Raw genomic sequence first — 17,819 nt, forward strand, 5'->3', positions numbered from 1 at the left:
GTCTCTTCGAATTATCAGTTTGTTTTGGCCTACTAGATTGATCTTTCTTGCAATGGGAGAAGTGCTCAGCTTTGGGTTCAATCTTGTGGTGTCCTTTTCCAGTGACAGCTGGGGCAGCAAGGCACGTATTATATTGTTGCCATCAAGGATAAAAAGATTGGGTTTATATCATATTGCATGAGTTTATCCCTCTACATCATGTCATCTTTCTTAATGCGTTACTCTGTTCTTCATGAACTTAATACTCTAGATGCAAGTAGGAGTCGGTTGATGTGTGGAGTAATAGTAGTAGATGCAGAATCGTTTCAGTCTACTTGTCACGGACGTGATGCCTATATACATGATCATGCCTAGATAATCTCATAACTATGCACTTTTCTATCAATTGCTCGACAGTAATTTGTTCACCCACCGTAATACTTATGCTATCTTGAGAGAAGCCATTAGTGAAACCTATGGCCCCCGGGTCTATCTTTTATCATATAAGTTTTCCATCTACTTTTATTTGCATCTTTTATTTTTCAATCTATATCATAAAAATACAAAAAATATGTATCTTATCTTATTATCTCTATCAGATCTCACTTTTGCAAGTTACCGTGAAGGGATTGACAGCCCCTTTATCGCGTTGGTTGCGAGGTTCTTGTTTGTTTGTGTAGGTGCGTGACACTTTTGAGGAGCCTCCTACTGGATTGATACCTTGGTTCTCAAAAACTGAGGGAAATACTTACGCTACTTTGCTGCATCAACCTTTCCTTTTCAAGGGAAAAACCAACACATGCTCAAGAGGTAGCACCTACGGGTTCGGGAACCATGCAGACATGGCCGAGACATCTCTCTGGCCAATAACCAACAACGGGATCTGGATACCCATGTTGGCTCCCACATGTTCCACGATGATCTCATCGGATGAACCATGATGTCGGGGATTCAATCAATCTCGTATACAATTCCCTTTGTCCACCGGTATGTTACTTGCCCGAGATTCGATCATTGATATCCTCATACCTTGTTCAATCTCGTTACCGGCAAGTCTCTTTACTCGTTCCGTAATGCATGATCCTGTGACTAACTCCTTAGTCACGTTGAGCTCATTACGATGATGCATTATCGAGTGCGCCCAGAGATACCTCTCCGTCATACGGAGTGACAAATCCCAGTCTCGATTCGTGCACCTTTATATCCACCCAGTTACGTGGTGACGCTTGATACACCCAAAGTATTCCTACGGTATCTGGGAGTTGCACAATCTCATGGTCTAAGGAAATGACACTTGACATAAGAAAAAGCTCTTAGCAAACGAACTACACGATCTTGTGCTATGCTTAGGATTGGGTCTTGTCCATCACATCATTCTCCTAATGATGTGATCCAGTTATCAACGACATCCAATGTCCATGGTCAGGAAACCACAACCATCTATTGATCAACGAGCTAGTCAACTAGAGGCTTACTAGGGACATATTACGGTCTATATTTTCACACATGTATTATGGTTTCCGGTTAATACAATTATAGCATGAACAACAGACAATTATCATGAACAAGGAAATATAATAATAACCATTTTATTATTAACTCTAGGGCATATTTCCAACAGATTCACCAACATCATACCTCTAAAAAATGATCCATTAACAGGTTTGATCAAGTCTTATTAACAACCACTTTCGATTAGCATGAAACGAAGAACGATAGGTTAGTCCCCAAAAAATGATATAAAGTTGTTATAAAATGATTGTAAAACATCCAAGAATGATAATACAACAGCATGGAACAATAAAAAAAAATTATATATACGTTGGAGACATATCAGCATCCCAAGCTTAATTCCTGCTCGTCCACGACCAAGTAAATGATAAAAGACGTTAGAAAGAACCGCGCGAAAACACTTTCGGCGGTGCGGCTTTTCCTTTTCCTCGCGCGACACGAGCCGCCACCGGAGGGGAACTATACCACCACCCAAAACTCTATTTTAAAAAAAATCTCCGGGGGCTTTTTTGGGGGCTGTTTTGTAGGGTTCAGGGGGGCATTAGGTTATTTCCTGAGACCATAGGGGTGTTTACACGGACTTTACCCGGCTGCCGCGCGTTCTAGCACCTTGCGGCCCGCCGGCCCCACCGTGTCAGCGCCTTGCAGCGCACTCCGGGCGGCACGTGGGCCCCACCGATCAGCCAGCGCCGTCGGATGGCGATCGGACGGCTCCGCGCGCGTCATCTTCCACCTCTCGTCGGCCTCGAGGCGACCCCCCTCTCTCTCCTCCCCTCGGTCGATGAGAGAGAAACCCTAATCCCCAAATCCCAAATCCGCTCGCCCGCCCAAATCGATCCCCTTTCTCCCCCCCTCCGATCCGCCCCCCGCCCGCCGCCGCCAGCCGCAGATCCGCCCGGCCGCCGCCCCGATCCGGTCCGGCTTCGCCGCCTCCGTCGGTCCCCGGTCCGTCCCCCGATCTGGTCCCGCCGCCCGGCGCGATCCGGCCGGTTCTTGAGCAGGGAGGCGGCGGAGGAGATTCGATTCCGGAGAGGAGGAGGAGGAGGATGGTCTGATGGGCGGCGGCGGGGCGTCGATGTTGGATGAGGACGCAGCGCGCCGGATCTGACCGCGCACCGCCTTCTAATCCCCTCCCCCCACCGCCGTCGCCACCGCCCATGCCGGCCGTCGGGGCGCGGCGCTCCACGCGGGCCTTCCTGCCCCGGGCGCACAAGCAGGCCCCGCGCCCGCCGGAGCCCGCCAGGGTCACGCGCGCCGCCAAGCGCCTCGCCGTCTCCTCCCGCCGCCACTCCCACCCCCACTCCCACTGGCTCGGGTGGGAGCGCGCCGCCGCCGACGTCAGCGACGACGAGGATGACGACGAGGGCCCCAAGCCGCGCACGCCGCCGCGTGAGCCCTCGCCCGAGCCGCCCATGTCGCCCAGGTCCTTCGGGGCCGTGTACAGGCGCAAGCGCCGCCAGAGGCCGCCGGCCGAGGCCGAGCCGGAGTACTTCGGCCACGGCCACGGCGGCCGCAGCGGCAGGAGGTTCGGGATAGTCTTCACCAGGAAGCACAAGCGGCCAAAGCTCGCCCCTTTCAGCCCCGGCGGCGGCGACATCCTCTGCTCCTCGTCCAGGGAGTTCGCTTCAAGGGCCGGGCTCCTCGAAGAGGCTCATTTTCCGGATGGCGCTGCCAGCGGTCGCAGTGCCGTGCTCGTCGTCCTCATGGACGCGTCCTCCCCCGGCAGCTCGAGCCGGTTCTCGCGCTTGCTCCTGCCCATGCTGCTGTGGCTGCGCCGGCGCCAGCGGAGCCATGTCCGGAGCCTGGCCTCCTTTCTTCTGGCCTCACCGGCTGTCGCCCCTGCGTTTGCGTCGCACGGGGTGCACTTCATCAGGCTCCAGCGCCAGAGAGCCGTAAGCAGCTTCTGTTCATCCTTGTGCCTCCATCATCTGTTACTTCCCTGTGCAGCCTGTTTGATTGATGCGGGTGCTTTCTTCCTGTATGCAGAGTGCATTGTTGCAGAGGCCTACGGTGGTGAACTGCGGGTGGTGCGAGCTCCGTGGTGCCGACCCGTCCCGGCAGCCAGTGTTGTCGCTCAACTTCTCGGCGCTTCCTTTGTACTTCCAGGGCTTGCATTCCGTGATGGCTCTTCGTTTCATATATATGCCAGCCGTGATTCGCCGGGCCATGGGTTTGGTTGGAGGAGCTGAAGAAGGATCGTATTCTCGAGATCATCTGGTGGTGGATTCTGGCGGTTCTCCCAGCACCGGGGACGCCACACCTGCTGCTGGATCTTCTTACGGAGCGGTTCAGGATTACGTGCCCCTTGAGCAAGCTCCGGGAGTAGTGCTGCATGGTCTGAGGCTGAAGAAGCACCAGAGGAAGCGAAGCTCGATGAGGCACCCCCTGAGCCGGCGCCGCCGTCTCACAGTGAGATTTTCTGACAAGGAATTTGGAGTGAAGGAGGGTGCCGCGACCTCTCAGGCGGAACTGCAAAAGACACCATTGACTGGCGGCCCTGAGGTTTCCGAGGAACCTGTCCAGCCCAAGCCAGCAATGGAAATTTCTCTTGACCTGCTTGAGAACATGGATGACAGCGATGTCTCGACGCCCATGGGACCAAGCGGGAAGCAGAAGAGGTCTTTTTTCAAAAGCCCCGTTGATCGCACGAGTGAAAGGCTGGCTCTGTCCGAGGTTAGACAGAATATAGACACCTTCCGCTGCAAAGCAAACCTCTTGATTATTCAGGCTGATAGGTGCTGGAGGGAAGAGGGAGCTGAGGTTATGCTGGAACTGTCAAACTCCAACGGGTGGTGCGTGGCCGTAAAGTTACATGGTGTCACCAGAGTCTCCCTTAAGCCTTCAGAGCAGAGGTTCTATGTCGTCAACCGCCACACCCATGCCTACGTCTGGGCGGTCGAAGATGGATGGAAGCTCGAGTTCCCCGACAAATGGGACTGGCTTTTGTTCAAAGAACTGCATATCGAGGGACGGGAGCGCAATTCTCAGGGAAAGATTATCCCGATTCCAGGTGTGCATGAGGTCTCCGATGGCATGGGAGGGACTGTAGCAGATCCATTCTCACGCCCTGTGCCAGACTACATCAGAACGGCGGATGATGAGGTTACGCGGGCCCTCTCGAGAGATTCAGCTTATGACATGGACTCGGAGGATGAAGAGTGGCTCATTCAGCTGAAGCACGGGGCCTCCGATAGAAGACGCACCCGCCTGAGCCAGATTTCCTACGAAGATTTTGAGAAATTAATAACCGTGTTCGAGAAGGACGCCTACAATAATCCCGAGGAAGCCAATGATGTGGACCAGCTTCTCTCCAGGCATCCTGCTTTAGGCATGGGTGACAATGTCCTTGCCATATATGAATACTGGATTAATAAGAGAGATAAGAAAGGCACACCTCTGCTTAGGATATTTCAGGTAAATCCGGAGTTTATCCCTTGCCTAATAATCCCCTGATGTGATCTTTATCGAAGATATCCTTCTTTTTTTGTTTTTGTGCATTCGTTCATATCATCTGACCCAGCGAATTTGATTTCCCAAAGGGTGCACCTGCTGTAAGGCGAGGACGGCTGTCGCAGAAATCTTCTGTAAAAAAGAAGAGATCTGTGAAGAGACCACAGAGAAGCCAACCTGGCCGAGGAAAGCCCGGGTTCTTCTTGCAAGGTATATTTAGAGCTCTGTAACATGCCCTGCTTTTGGATGCCACAAAAAAGGTTTTTTTTTTTTTTGACTTTGCTGTATGCAAATCGTGATGCTAGAAATCTTCTGTGACTGGAACCACCATGTCTTGTCCTTTTGCGTTTGCCATTTGACATAGCAACAATTGTTGAGCTCAATATATAGTATGTCTGTTGGCATTCCCTTAGTTGTATATCTATTCTACCTCAGCATTCAGTTGCTGAAGTAAAATATATAAATCTTTTGCCGGGAACCACCAATATATAAAATTTAAGCCTTCTCCTTTCTGTTTGCCATTGGAACATTGTAACAAGTAGAGCTCATCATGCGGCGAACGGAGTAAACATCATCGTGCCCAATACGTAGTGTGACAACCCCCTTATTTGTATATCTACTCTACCTTAGCATTCGGTTGCTGAAGTTATTGGACAGTCTAACTTGTAATAAGTTATTTAAAGCTCCGAAACAAGCCTTGCTGTGGGACACAACAAAATCTTTCCTTGACTTTGCTGTATGCAGACTGCGTCGCTAGAAATTATTTGCGACAGGGAACCACCCATACACTTGATGACTTTATAATACGTGTGACGTGTATGCCTTGTCTTTTTGTGTTTGTCATTTATTTGACAATGGTAACAAGTAAACTTCATTATGCGTGAACATACTAGTAAGCAGACGTCATCGTGCTCAAAATATAGTAAGCCTGTAATCATCATCCTCTTATCTTAGCTGCATAATATATCTATCATGCCCTATACATAATTCAGCCGCTGAAGTGATGTAAAACAGTCTTATCTAGCCTGTACTCATCATTCTCGTGCTGTGCATCTCGTGCTGTGTGCAGGTGGCGAAGGGGAGGCCTTGCAGAGGGTGGTGGAGGCCGACCGCGCGGCGAAGCAGGCCGTGGAGAAGGCGGTCCAGCTGCGCAGCAGGGCCCAGGCCCTCATGGAGAGGGCCAACCTGGCGGCGTACAAGTCGGTGATGGCGGTGAGGATGGCGGAGGCCGCGAGCGTGTCTAACAAGTGCCGGGATTTCGTATGGAGGAGCCTCGACTAGCCCTGTGGATCTTTTTGCTCCCGCATTTTGTCGCCGTGTGTGATATAATTGGGCTAGGCTGTCTTTTTTGTGTACCCCCTCCTCTCCTCTCCTCCGGTTGGTTGTAACTATGCGAAGAAGAAGAAGAAGAAGCGAAGTCGGAAGAAGGAAGTGTAATTCGTTGTGTAAATGATAGTTTGGTTAGGTAGATGATGATGATGGACTCACCATTCCTGACAATTCTGTATGTTACATGTACCGCCCATGTTTTGACAGAGGAAAAAGAAAAAAAAAAGACCCCTGAGGTATTGCTAGAGCAGAGGAGGAGGGGAAACAGTTGAATGATTGAATGGATCATCTGATGATGACAGTGGGCAGTGGCTTGTCATTTTCCCTGAAAACTCATCTCCCAGCAGCATGAATGGATCATGTGATTAGTCTTGTGCCATGAATCTTGGAAGATTGGACCTTGATGGCCATCTACTTTGCTGTGTGAGTAGTACTGTATGTGGGAGTGTTATTAGCTTGTACTCCCTCCGTCCGGAAATACTCGTCGGAGGAATGGATGTATTTAGATGTATTTTAGTTCTAGATACATTTATTTTTAAGCATTTCTCCGACAAGTATTTTCGGACGGAGGGAGTACTAATAAAACACCACAAGTACCTTGTTGTTTGCTGTATCTTATAATAATTTTATTATTTCACCTTGGCAAAGCAGTAGTAGCTTGTGTTGCTTAATTGCCATCCATATTTGTATTTGGATGCAAGCCAGCGAATTTGATTGTCTAGCTCGGGCGTGCATGCTTGCTTCGTTGAGTGAAGTCTGATTTAAACCTTAAGGTTTGTGAACAACATTGTGATGGCTCTAGATATTTCACAGCTTGATTATTAACTTGTTGCAGCCTTTTTTCTTTTTTTTGGTTATCCGAGAGAAAAAGATGATTTTTTTGCGAAACCAAAGATGGTAACTTATTCTTACGCTAGCGTGCATAACAAGGATGGGGATGGGATGCCCTTTTTCTCGTCATGTTTAAATGCCAGAGATGTACCGGAGGGCTCGGTTTCAACCCCTCTTTGGCTTCTTATCATTGTCCGACATATGTTCCTTTCTGTTGCGTATATCCATTTCACATCATTAACTGTGATTTGCTGCCGGAGCACAAGTTACCCAGATGCGTATCTCCTGTGATGTTGGCATGTATTGTTGATAAATACTAGCATTACTTATGTATGGTAAACAACCGTGGCACGCAATCCGTGCCGGCTTTCAACTGGAAAGGGATTTACTAGAAATGAAAGCTCGGTTAGAATCATCTGTTCTTGACCCACTTGTGCGCAGCAGTAAACAAGCACCGTGGAATGTAAGGGGTGTCAAGTGAAAGCTCGGTCAGAATAATTGGCTCCCTCACCCACTCATGTTATTATAGTAAACAGCCATGAAACATAGTTTAGTTTGTGCTGGTATGTATGTGACCTGGAAAGTATAAAAAGGGGAAACTTGGTCATAGCAATCTGTTTCTTCAACTCTATGATCTACTTGTGCAGGAAGGAGTGCCACTGCATGCTTTTCCTTACGCCCGACAACGATTTTGCCGGAGAGGACCAGGCACGTCTCCATTCTCTTTCCGTGCTGTCGGTACCACAGCTTCAGATACTGCCTAGCTCCGTATCGTCATCTCTTTCTAACACGCAGGCGCATGCTTTTTGCAGGCTATCAGCTTGGAGGAGATCAAGGAGGCGACGTCCAAGTACTAACCACACAACACCTGTTTTGCTCGAGAGGGGGCTATAGTCAGTCAGTCGGTCGTTGTTGTCGGGACCTGTGTATGTAGTATCTCTGTAACAAGAGGAAATAAGAAATGTCTGTCTGGAATGGTGTCTGTTGTCATCCATCCGTCTTGAGAGAAATTAAGGCCTGATGGTTGCACTCCCGACTCGTCAATGTTGCGATTTATTGCGTGTTTGGGCTGCGTAAAGCGTACTCCATGAGTAGTAAGTGAAGGATGTTGTGTGAGACGTCGTCTCTGTTGCTGCTTCCTTTTTCTTCCTGAATGAATGAATGATGTGTGGGAGGGAAGCAACAGCGACGCGGCATTGCCCGTGTCCATGGCACCCAACAACTCACATCTTTTCGATGTTATCATTATTATGTCTTTTTGTTATGCATCTATCTGTGTGTTGCTTTTGCAACCACGCTGTTATATATATGCACGCGATTCGCTCCTCGTGACGTGGACGATGATGATTCGCTGCGCGGGACGTTGACGATGACCGAGCGTTTGAGCGAAACCGCTCATTTCCAGGTAACCCATCAGCAGCTGTTACCATTTGGTCTACAAGAACTGTGTCTTTTTTGTTATGCATCTATGTGTGTGTGTGTGTTGCTTTTAACCGATCAACAACAAAAGAAGAAGAAGAAGAAGAAGAAGCTGTTGTCACCTTGTAATCAGTTTTTGAGAAACTGGACAGGAGAATTCTCAACGGGGATTAAATTAGGCTCGACGTGGTTGCAGTTAGGCTAGATAGATAGGTAGCAGAAGTCCATCACTCACTATCCCAACCAATCTCACTCACTGACTTGAGTGTGTGTGTGTGTGTAGCTTGTGCTTCATCCTTTTTCTCCCTTTCCCACGGCTCCATCCATTATCATTCGTCACTGTCCGGGTTTTATTGCTGCAGCAGTACACACACATTACAAATAATTGTTATCTTGTTGTTGCAAATGTGATGCATCCTGCTGTGGCCCTCCCTTGTTAATCATCCATCCCTTCCATCCCTGGGGTGCTTCTTTGCCATGGCTCCTCAGCAGGTAAGCTTCTCTCCTATCTTCTCCATGCATATTCATTCAACAACATACATGCCTTGAAGATGATGGTTCCCTGTGCAGGAGAGCAACAAGGACGGCGGCGCCGCGACCACGCCGACGACGGAGGAAGAAGAAGAGGAAGAGGAGGAGGACGAGGAAGAGCATCATCGCCATGGCGAGCGGCCGCTGCTCTTGGCGTGTGAGCAGGAACAGGATGCCGGCAAGCCATTGCCATTGCCGGTGAAGAGGAGAAGGAGGAGCAGCAGCCTGAGTAGATCATCAAGATCAGGCGAGCAGGGGTGGCAGGAGGAGGCGGCCGGGCCCGGCGGCGGCGCACGGTCGCTGTCCTTCTCCAGGCTCTTCAGCAGCTTCAGGATGACGGCCACCACCTCCTCCTCTACCTTGGACATTGACGAGCTAGCTGCCGCTGAAGACGGCTGTGCAGTAAGTTGCAGTTCATCATCCATTCAGTTGATATAAAGATATGCCATGCTTGAATGATAACTGAGCTGATCATTGTGGTCTTGTTCTTGATGATGATGATGAAGGAGCAATGGCAATGGCGATCGCAGTCCAAGCGGCAACATCCGAAGCCGCCGGTGTGCCGGACGCAGTCGATGCCGATGGCCACCATTTCTAGGAGGCTGCCCGCCCATGGCGGCAAGAAGCGGGTGGCGGACTCGAGCTCCCTGCGCCGGTTCCGGGTGTCCTTGTCGTCGGTGCCCATGCCATTGCCGGAGTCGGCGCCGCCACCCTCTTCGCCATCGCCGTCAGAAGAAGCAGGAGAGGAGGAAGAGGAGGTGGGGGAGGAGGAGGCGGTGTGCCGGATCTGCATGGTGGCGCTGCTGGAGGAGGAGGAGGAAGGAGGGGAAGCGGCAGGCGACGGCGTGCTGAAGCTGGAGTGCCGGTGCAAGGGCGAGCTGGCCCTAGCGCACCGCCGCTGCGCGCTCAAGTGGTTCGGCATCAAGGGCGACCCCAACTGCGACGTCTGCGGCCACGATGTCCTCAACCTCCCCGTCACCCTCCGCCGCGTCGCCGCCCCTCCCCCACCACCACCTCCTCCCCTCACCGCCGGCAATGGCAATGGCAGCACCAGCCAAGAGGAAGAGCAAGAAGCAAGAGAAAGAAGAGGGCTGAGAGGTGTGTGGCGGCACGGGACGGTGATCCTGGTGACGGTGAGCATGCTGGCCTACTTCTGCTTCCTGGAGCAGCTGCTGGTGGGCGACCACGGCAACGCGGCCGCCGCCCTCGCCGTCTCGGCGCCCTTCGCCGTCGTGCTCGGCACCTTCTCGGCGCTCACCACCGCCGGGATGGCCTCGTCGAGAAGGTACGTGTGGGCCTACTCGGCGCTGCAGTTCCTGCTGGTCGTCCTCTTCACCCACCTCTTCTACCGCTACGTCAGGCTCCAGGCCGTCATCGCCATCATCCTCTCCGCCTTCGCCGGCTTCGGCGTCGCCATCTGCGCCAACGCCGTGCTGCTCCAGGCCGCCCGCTGGAGGGCCGCCACTGCCGCCCGACGCCCCCCGCCGCCGTCGTCGGACCTCGATACCCCTCAGCCATAGACAACATACATATACATATGTATATACTCTGCTGTGCTCTACTTTCTTGCTGTACAGATACAGTTACCTGATGGCCACCCTTCTCCCAGATTTTGTGTACGAATGTATGTGTTTGGAAATACGAAGACAAGAAGATGTATGTAGTACTAAGAAAAAGGACCTCTTGCTTTTATTTCATTGGATTCTACAGTAGTTAATACGTATTTGTGTTGTCAGCATACACTTGCAGCAGCCAAGGTTGGTTGATACCTAGCTTAGCCATTCCTTCTCCACCTCCTGATTTCGACATCATCGGCGCCTCCTCGTACTTGTCAATCCCCTACAACTCGTCCTTCGGGTTCGAGCCGGAGCTCTTCTCGCTGTCGGTGGTCGAGCCTGGGCCATCGGCGCTGTCGGTCCGTGCCGCTGACGAGTCCGGGCGCTTGAGCTTGAAAGGGATGGCGGCATGCTTCTTGAGGAACTTGTACATCTCTACCACTGTCCGGTCCCCCTCGAAAGTTATCTGCAAGAGTTTATTTAGCCAAATGAAAGCAAAGGAACAGAATTAGTGGATGCCAATTTCAGCACCTGTGAGCTTAGCTACTTCTACAATGGCATATAAACATGAAATCCTTTCAGCAAGGAGCTGAGGATAATGTTATTGCTACAAACTGAAAGACAACACATACTAGCAGATGTGTCGCTAAATAAAAAAGTGAAACATCAACTAAGTGACTTACAGGCTCAAAGCTTTTCTTCCCAGCTGGGTAGAAGAGTATCGTGGGGAACCCATCGGGCTGTAATGTAACAGGAAGCAAGTGTCAGTTCCATCTGTATTCTGGAAAAGTCTACATGGTAGCGAACGGAAGAGATCGAGTATCTGTATTTTCCATGTATAAATTTAAGAAACAGTTTTGCTATAACTCATCTAGATGGGATATAATTTGGTCTCATTCACCTTTTGTAGCCATTGGATGTGATGCTATAAGATGCGTATGTGCTGACGTGGGTTGTATCTGTTCTTGTTTTCAAAATGAATGAGTTCTAGGTACTCCCTTTAAGAAAAGTTAATTAAAGGGAAAACAGGGCTAAATGAGAGGCAACTTTAAAGTTTCTGTATCTGGGAATCGGATCCTTTGCGTAGCAGTCGTAATCGTAATACTGTTGCACTATTTCAAGATGTTATGGCACTGTCCTTCAACAACCTGGCGACAGTGTTCGTCTCTGAGGCTCAACTCAGACTTGTTCCACAAGACTCGAGCTCTATCTCTATCATCCTAACCAAATCTGGCAATAGCCTATTAATGCTTTGCTACGCACGGGCGGGGTTACCTCTTTAACCCATTAGACAAACTGTACCATGATACTGTACCTAAATAGGTGACGAATAAATATATTTAGCACATATATAGATGGCAGCAGACAGATCTGTGCACCATAAACAAGTGCAACTGCACATGTAAGTGAATAAAGTGTTGAAATAACTTCTACTCCCTTCATTTCTAAATATAAGTCCTTTCAGAGATTTCAACATGAACTACATACGGATGTATATAGACATATTTTAGAGTGTAGATTCACTCATTTTGCGCCGTATGTAGTCCCTATTGGAATATCGAAAAGGACTTATGGCCCGGCACTCAGACTAGTCTAGCAAGTAATATCCAGTTTGAAGAAGTTAACAGACAGCGACACAGACCTTGGCACGAGGATGCTCATTGTTTGTGCCGTCCATTTTGGCTATTACAAGGGAGTCGATGCCACGGAGATACTTGGCCAGCTTGTTGTAGATAGGTTCCAGTGACTGACAATGCCCACACCATGGCGCATACACCTGCGTCCGAAATGGCGCGGCGTTAAGGACAGCACACAATTTTTATCTTCTTATAAAATACCTACCTCGCAAGAACTGAACACACCTCCAAAAGGACATCCTTTGACTCATCCAGAACTATTTGATCTAGACTCTTGCCAACAACAACTTTGACGTCCTCATCGTTCTGCACGGGAACGCAAAGAATGTCTTATTGCTGGTAAATAATGACAGAGAAAAGAGATACCAGATAATTCTTCTCCACTCACGGATTCAGGTACTGGGTCAGACTTGTAGGACGGTGTCAGCTTGTCCTCCAGGAAATCATGAGCAAATTCCTGGGCATTACAAAAAAGGAGCAATAATTATTTTAAGGAACTCTGTACTTCATCGATTTTACAGATTATATTCTCTTGCAACTGTTGACCACACTCTATGATTTTACTTCTAATCCAGTAATGAATTTGCAAGAATGTTTTCAGCAATTACCTTAATGCTGTCCAGTGATATTTCACCGGTGAAGAAAAACTTCTTAGCGTCTTCATTCCCAGTGTAAGCAAGAACCTGCAAAGTAATCGAATTAGATCGTACAAGAGCAGACACATTAAAATCAAACTCAAATTATTGCATTCTACAGTTCTTCTGTGCAATAAATCAATAGATAGATAAACATGACAACAAAAATAAGAGGCGTTACCGTGGTCTCTTGTCCAGTAATTCCAAAGTAATTGGCAACAGGTTCACCAACTTCCTCATTGTCACGCTCCACAAAGACAAATAAAAGCTGCATTGGAGACACAGGTCACGTCAGTGCTTAGTGAGACTCCACCTCAGCAAACACACGAGTTATTAGAAAGGAAATAAGTGATGGCTTGGATTCGAGTATAAAACGTGGAGCACGACAGAGGAAAAAGTTCATGAAACACTGGTCCGATCAACAGAAAAAAAATACCTTCCCCTTGAATGACTTTGCTGTTTCCTTAATGATGGGCAGGAATTTTGCGGACTCCTTCGCAACAGCGAATAGCAAAATCTGAATTCGAAATTAGAAGACAGCAGGTCAGCAAAGGAGTGATACATGGGCCGAGTACATGATGAATATAAAACCCCATGGCAGACAGCACGACATACTTGCTTCTTGATCGGGTTGTCGAAAATCGCAGGGGCGGTCTCCTGTGTGAGTGTGGTGATCAATGGGATTTTGTTGGCGGAAACAAACTCGGCAATCGCAGACGCTCTGAACTCGCCATCTGCAAGACACAGAGTACATTATTATCCAATTTAACGGTCGAACCAAAACGTGTAAAAAAATGGAAAGGAAAGGCAAAGCAACTTGGAGGTGAAGATACCAAAAACGGTCAACTTCTCCTCCTCTTTCTTGAGCAGGACTACTGATGGGCGTTTTGCCTCCGGGTCAATGTGGAAAAGCTTGGCTACATCAGGGCTTGTAGTCTGATAGAAGCTGATTGTATCTTCCAGCCTTGAAGCGGCAGCAAGCTCATCACTGTGAGCACCCTATATCATTTGACGACAGAGTAATTTAATGATTCATCACCATAGTGTGTGTATATATATATATATGCAGCGCAGAATAGCCAAAAATACAAGCGCATCTCGGATTTGTTTTCAGTACATGGTAACAAATCATGCAGGTTGACATTTTATCTAGTAGTGAGCAAACGAAAGGTGCATTGTAATTTTGGATCAATCTGGGGTAACATGGCCACATGAGTGCTTTTGTTGGAATTCAAGCCTTGAAGCAGCAGCAAGCTCATCACTATGAGCACCTGATAACATTCAATTATAGAGTAATTAAGGATTTTATCAGAATGTTATATGTAAGTGTCCGATAGCTAAACATACAGGCGCATCTGGGAACCGTTCTCAGCATCTGGGAATCGTTCTCAGCAGGTTGACATTTTATCTACTAGTAGTGAGCAAGCAAAAGAACAAGGGCATTTTCAGAAAAACATAATGTACTGTATTTGTGGTGAACTAAATTTGGGGTAACATGGCCACATGAGTGCTTTGGTTGGAATTCAGGCACTGTATTCTTGGGTCAATCTGGGTAACATGGGCTGCAATTGAAGCAATTTTGGGTTTGGTTGACTTTGCTGCCACCGGAGAAGGCGCATTCATTGCGTATCTTACCGAGAGGTGATTGAGGAAGGCGAGCACGGCCACGTCGTCGCCGGTGACGACCTTCTCGGCCTCGTCGACGGCGGTGAGGTTCTGCACCGCAGGGCCCAGCTTCTTGCCGATCCAAGCCACAATGGCGTCCCTGCAGCAAAGCAAAAATAAAAAACTCTTAACAGCTGCGGAGCCGGAGCAGGGAGGGAATTGGGGATCTGCAGAAATTGTTACTACTTGGTCCTCTCGCCGGAGTAGTCCCTGGGCACGCCGTCGATGAAGAAGAGGAGGGTGGGGTAGCCCTGCACGCCGTGCGCCTGCGCCAGGTCGTGCTCCTCCGTGGCGTCCACCTTGGCCAGCGCCACGTCGACACCGTCCGCGGCGAGGTGCGCCGCGGCGGCGGCGTAGTGGGGCGCGAGCGCGCGGCAGTGGCCGCACCAGGGCGCGTAGAACTCGACCATCACGTGGCGGCGCGCGGCCAGGACGGAGGTGAAGTTGCCGCCGGTGAGGAGGAGCACGTGGGCCTCGTCGGCCGCCGAGGGGCCCTGGGAGGACTCCTCCGGCCCGTCGTCGTCGCCGAAGAGGTCCTCCTCGTCGTAGTCGGCGCCGAGGTCGTCGCCGGGGGAGGCGGGAGCGCCGTCGTCGAGCCAGTCCTCGGGGTCGTCGCTGGGGGCGTCGTCGAGGCCGGCGTTCTTGATGAGGTACTCCAGGTCGATGTCCGGGTTGGAGGTGGGGACTGAGGCGGAGGCGGCGAGGGGGAGGAGGAGGAAGGGGGTGGCGAGGAGGAGGAGCAGCAGGAGAGATCGGGGCGTGGGCATCGGCATCGCCGCCATGGCCGGCCGGCGGGCGAGGAGCGTGGCTGCGTGGGAGAGCGTGTGGGGAAGTGGGAGTGGGATCCGCCGGCTGGACTTGCCAAGACTCCATTTTTTTCAAGAGAGAGTCCAACACATACTTTTTTTTTTGAGTCCAACACATACATGAGCCCCAACAAGGAGTTGTTGGGACACATACATAAGCCCCATCAACTCCTTGTGCTGGGCCAGGCCCAAGCAATGCCAAGATGATTAAAGATGGGCGGCGGCGATACCCGTGGGTGTCGTATCCCTCTTGGGGGCGTCGCTGAGGTCCATCTCTGTGGGCCGCCCAGGGCTCTGGATAAAACCCCCTACCATTTCTCCGGTCTTGGCGGCGGCGACATGTCGTTATCGTTTCTCTCCTAGGAGCATCGTCGTGAAGCCCATGTTGTCTCCGATGTGCCTAGGGCTGCAAACGACTCGAGTTCGAGCGAGTTGGACTAGCCTCAGGTCAGATTATACTAAAATTCAAGCTAGCTCAAACTGAGTGAAGCTCAAGGCCGAGCCGTAGAAAAGTGGCCCGTGCTTAGCTTGTATCGATCTCGAGCTAGTTTCGAGCTAAATAATAAAACGATTTTATGAATGATGCAATTTTTCAAACATTATAGCCAACAACCCAACATAGAAAACCACTATAAAATTTGACTTATTCTCCCTCAACTAAAGACTAGCACTTGATAATTAGGGATCAATGAGCTAGAAAGACAAAAAAAATGAAGATGTGTCTGCTCTTAAAATTTGCCCGTGAATAATAGGATATTTGACACAAGACTGACCACGCACCATATTGAGGCTAAATCTCTCCTGCTTAGTAGGCCTCCATGTTTCCTACCAGGTAAAATTGAGAAAAATTGGACACTGCAAATTTGGCAATAATTATCCTGTTTTCTTTAAATATACATCAAAATTATTTTATATAATTATATGACATCGAGCTATTAAGCTACAATCGAGCGAGCCAGTGTTGGCTCAAGATTAACTCATTTTTCTATCGAGCAACATAAAGTGTTCATACTCAGCTCATTTCTTTTCGAGTCGATCTCGAGTGGCTCACGAGCCTTGAGCTTTTCTTGCAACCCTAGATGTACCGCGCCGCCATCAACGGACATTTTCAGACCCTAGCTTCAAGCTTCTTCGGCGCTGACGTGGAACGGTTGCACTTACCTCCTTATCTTCTACACGGGTCCTCATTGGTACCCTTCCATTCCTCGATGCCCGTGGGCAGGCTCAGGCTTCATGATCCGGAGTGGAAGGGCAGGGCCCCTCTCCAGCGACAACTTCGTTGTGAGTGTTTGCAAAACTAGGCCCGGTGCTTTCCCTTGGAGGCGTTGTTCCGTCTCTTGTCAGTAGTCTAGGTTACTTTGTGGTAGAATGTGGATTCTCGTGTTCTATTTTTTTTGTTTGACCTGCTTTGTAAAAGGATCTTCTCGTTTCCTGTATTGGTGGCTTTATATATAAAGTTGGGCAAAAGCCTTTTTCCATAATTTTCATTGTTCACCCTTGACTACTATAGGGATGTTATTCCAATGCTAAGTACAAATCATGTGCATATCGTCAACATATTATTGGACCCAGCTTTCAAAATAAATTTGCTAAAAGTTCAATTTATACTTGATTCTAGAAGCCTCAGTATTTGTGTTATGAAATAGTACACTAGAATCACAACTATGATAACAAATAAATTGTACGCTTAGATCTCTACCATGCTATTGTGAAATATCCATGAACACATACATAGTCAAATATATACTCCCTCTGTCCCAAAATAAGTGACCCGAGTTTGTACTAAAGTTAGTACAAAATATATACTCCCTCCATTCTTTGAAGGCTGCTCCATAGTGTTTTTTTTTTGCGCAGGCGGGTGCCTTAACCGTATCTCGGCCACTGCATGAGACACAGTTCTACAAGTGAACATCGACAGCAATAGTGCATGCAATGACTTTGTATCTTCTGTCTTTTTTATACTATATACTAAAAAGTCCAAATATATACATCACGAGGAGATTGCACTTAAAAAATAGAATAATCAAAAAGGCTGTTTTTCTCTCGTGGAAAGATTGATTCCAGTATGCGAGCATTCTCTTGGTACTCATTCCTTCATGCAGATGCAGTGGCGTAATCGGGGGTGTGCCAGGTGTGCCATGGCACACCCAGGTTTTTGGAAAACATGTTTTCACTATGTAAAAATTAGCTTATTTTAAGGATATGCAAGCTAATTTAAATAGACTTCAACTTTTTAAAAGTGTGCGCACCCTTCATTTTATTTCTAGGTCCGCCACTGTGCAGATGAGAAGCCGATCTTCTCTCGGTGCCTTGTCGACTGAAAATTATACATGTACAAGGATGACGTGAAGGTTGAATTCACATCACTCATGCATTGTGATTGCCTTAGTCCTCTGCCAAGATATACCGCTTCATTCCTGCCTTTCGAAGATTTTTCGGACCCCTTTCTTAGGTTGCACGACTCAATCA

The 17,819-nt window shown here is 49.0% G+C and overlaps 3 protein-coding genes across 3 annotated transcripts; 2 read left to right on the forward strand and 1 right to left on the reverse strand.

Annotated features, from left to right (window-relative positions):
* The first annotated feature begins 2,364 nt into the window (after positions 1–2,364).
* Positions 2,365–6,526, forward strand: LOC119322333. The gene is made up of 4 exons (XM_037595831.1): positions 2,365–3,383; positions 3,478–4,905; positions 5,031–5,151; positions 6,011–6,526. Exons 1-4 carry the CDS (start codon positions 2,574–2,576, stop codon positions 6,220–6,222), a joined length of 2,571 nt encoding a protein of 856 aa, XP_037451728.1. The 5' UTR covers positions 2,365–2,573; the 3' UTR covers positions 6,223–6,526.
* Positions 6,527–8,729: 2,203 nt separating this feature from the next.
* On the forward strand, positions 8,730–10,743 carry LOC119323357. The gene is made up of 3 exons (XM_037596996.1): positions 8,730–9,012; positions 9,091–9,453; positions 9,558–10,743. Exons 1-3 carry the CDS (start codon positions 8,998–9,000, stop codon positions 10,569–10,571), a joined length of 1,392 nt encoding a protein of 463 aa, XP_037452893.1. The 5' UTR covers positions 8,730–8,997; the 3' UTR covers positions 10,572–10,743.
* Positions 10,713–15,390, reverse strand: LOC119323356 (protein disulfide isomerase-like 1-4). The gene is made up of 12 exons (XM_037596995.1): positions 14,731–15,390; positions 14,515–14,644; positions 13,713–13,878; positions 13,495–13,613; positions 13,316–13,396; positions 13,061–13,147; positions 12,853–12,927; positions 12,633–12,701; positions 12,470–12,550; positions 12,250–12,384; positions 11,291–11,347; positions 10,713–11,073 (listed from the first exon to the last, which is right to left on the reverse strand). The coding sequence occupies exons 1-12, from the start codon at positions 15,324–15,326 to the stop codon at positions 10,891–10,893; spliced, it is 1,779 nt and encodes a 592-aa protein (XP_037452892.1). The 5' UTR covers positions 15,327–15,390; the 3' UTR covers positions 10,713–10,890.
* Between the last annotated feature and the right edge of the window lie 2,429 nt (positions 15,391–17,819).

Source organism: Triticum dicoccoides, chromosome 6B (genome assembly GCF_002162155.2).
Source record: "Triticum dicoccoides isolate Atlit2015 ecotype Zavitan chromosome 6B, WEW_v2.0, whole genome shotgun sequence".
Taxonomy (NCBI): Eukaryota; Viridiplantae; Streptophyta; class Magnoliopsida; order Poales; family Poaceae; genus Triticum; species Triticum dicoccoides.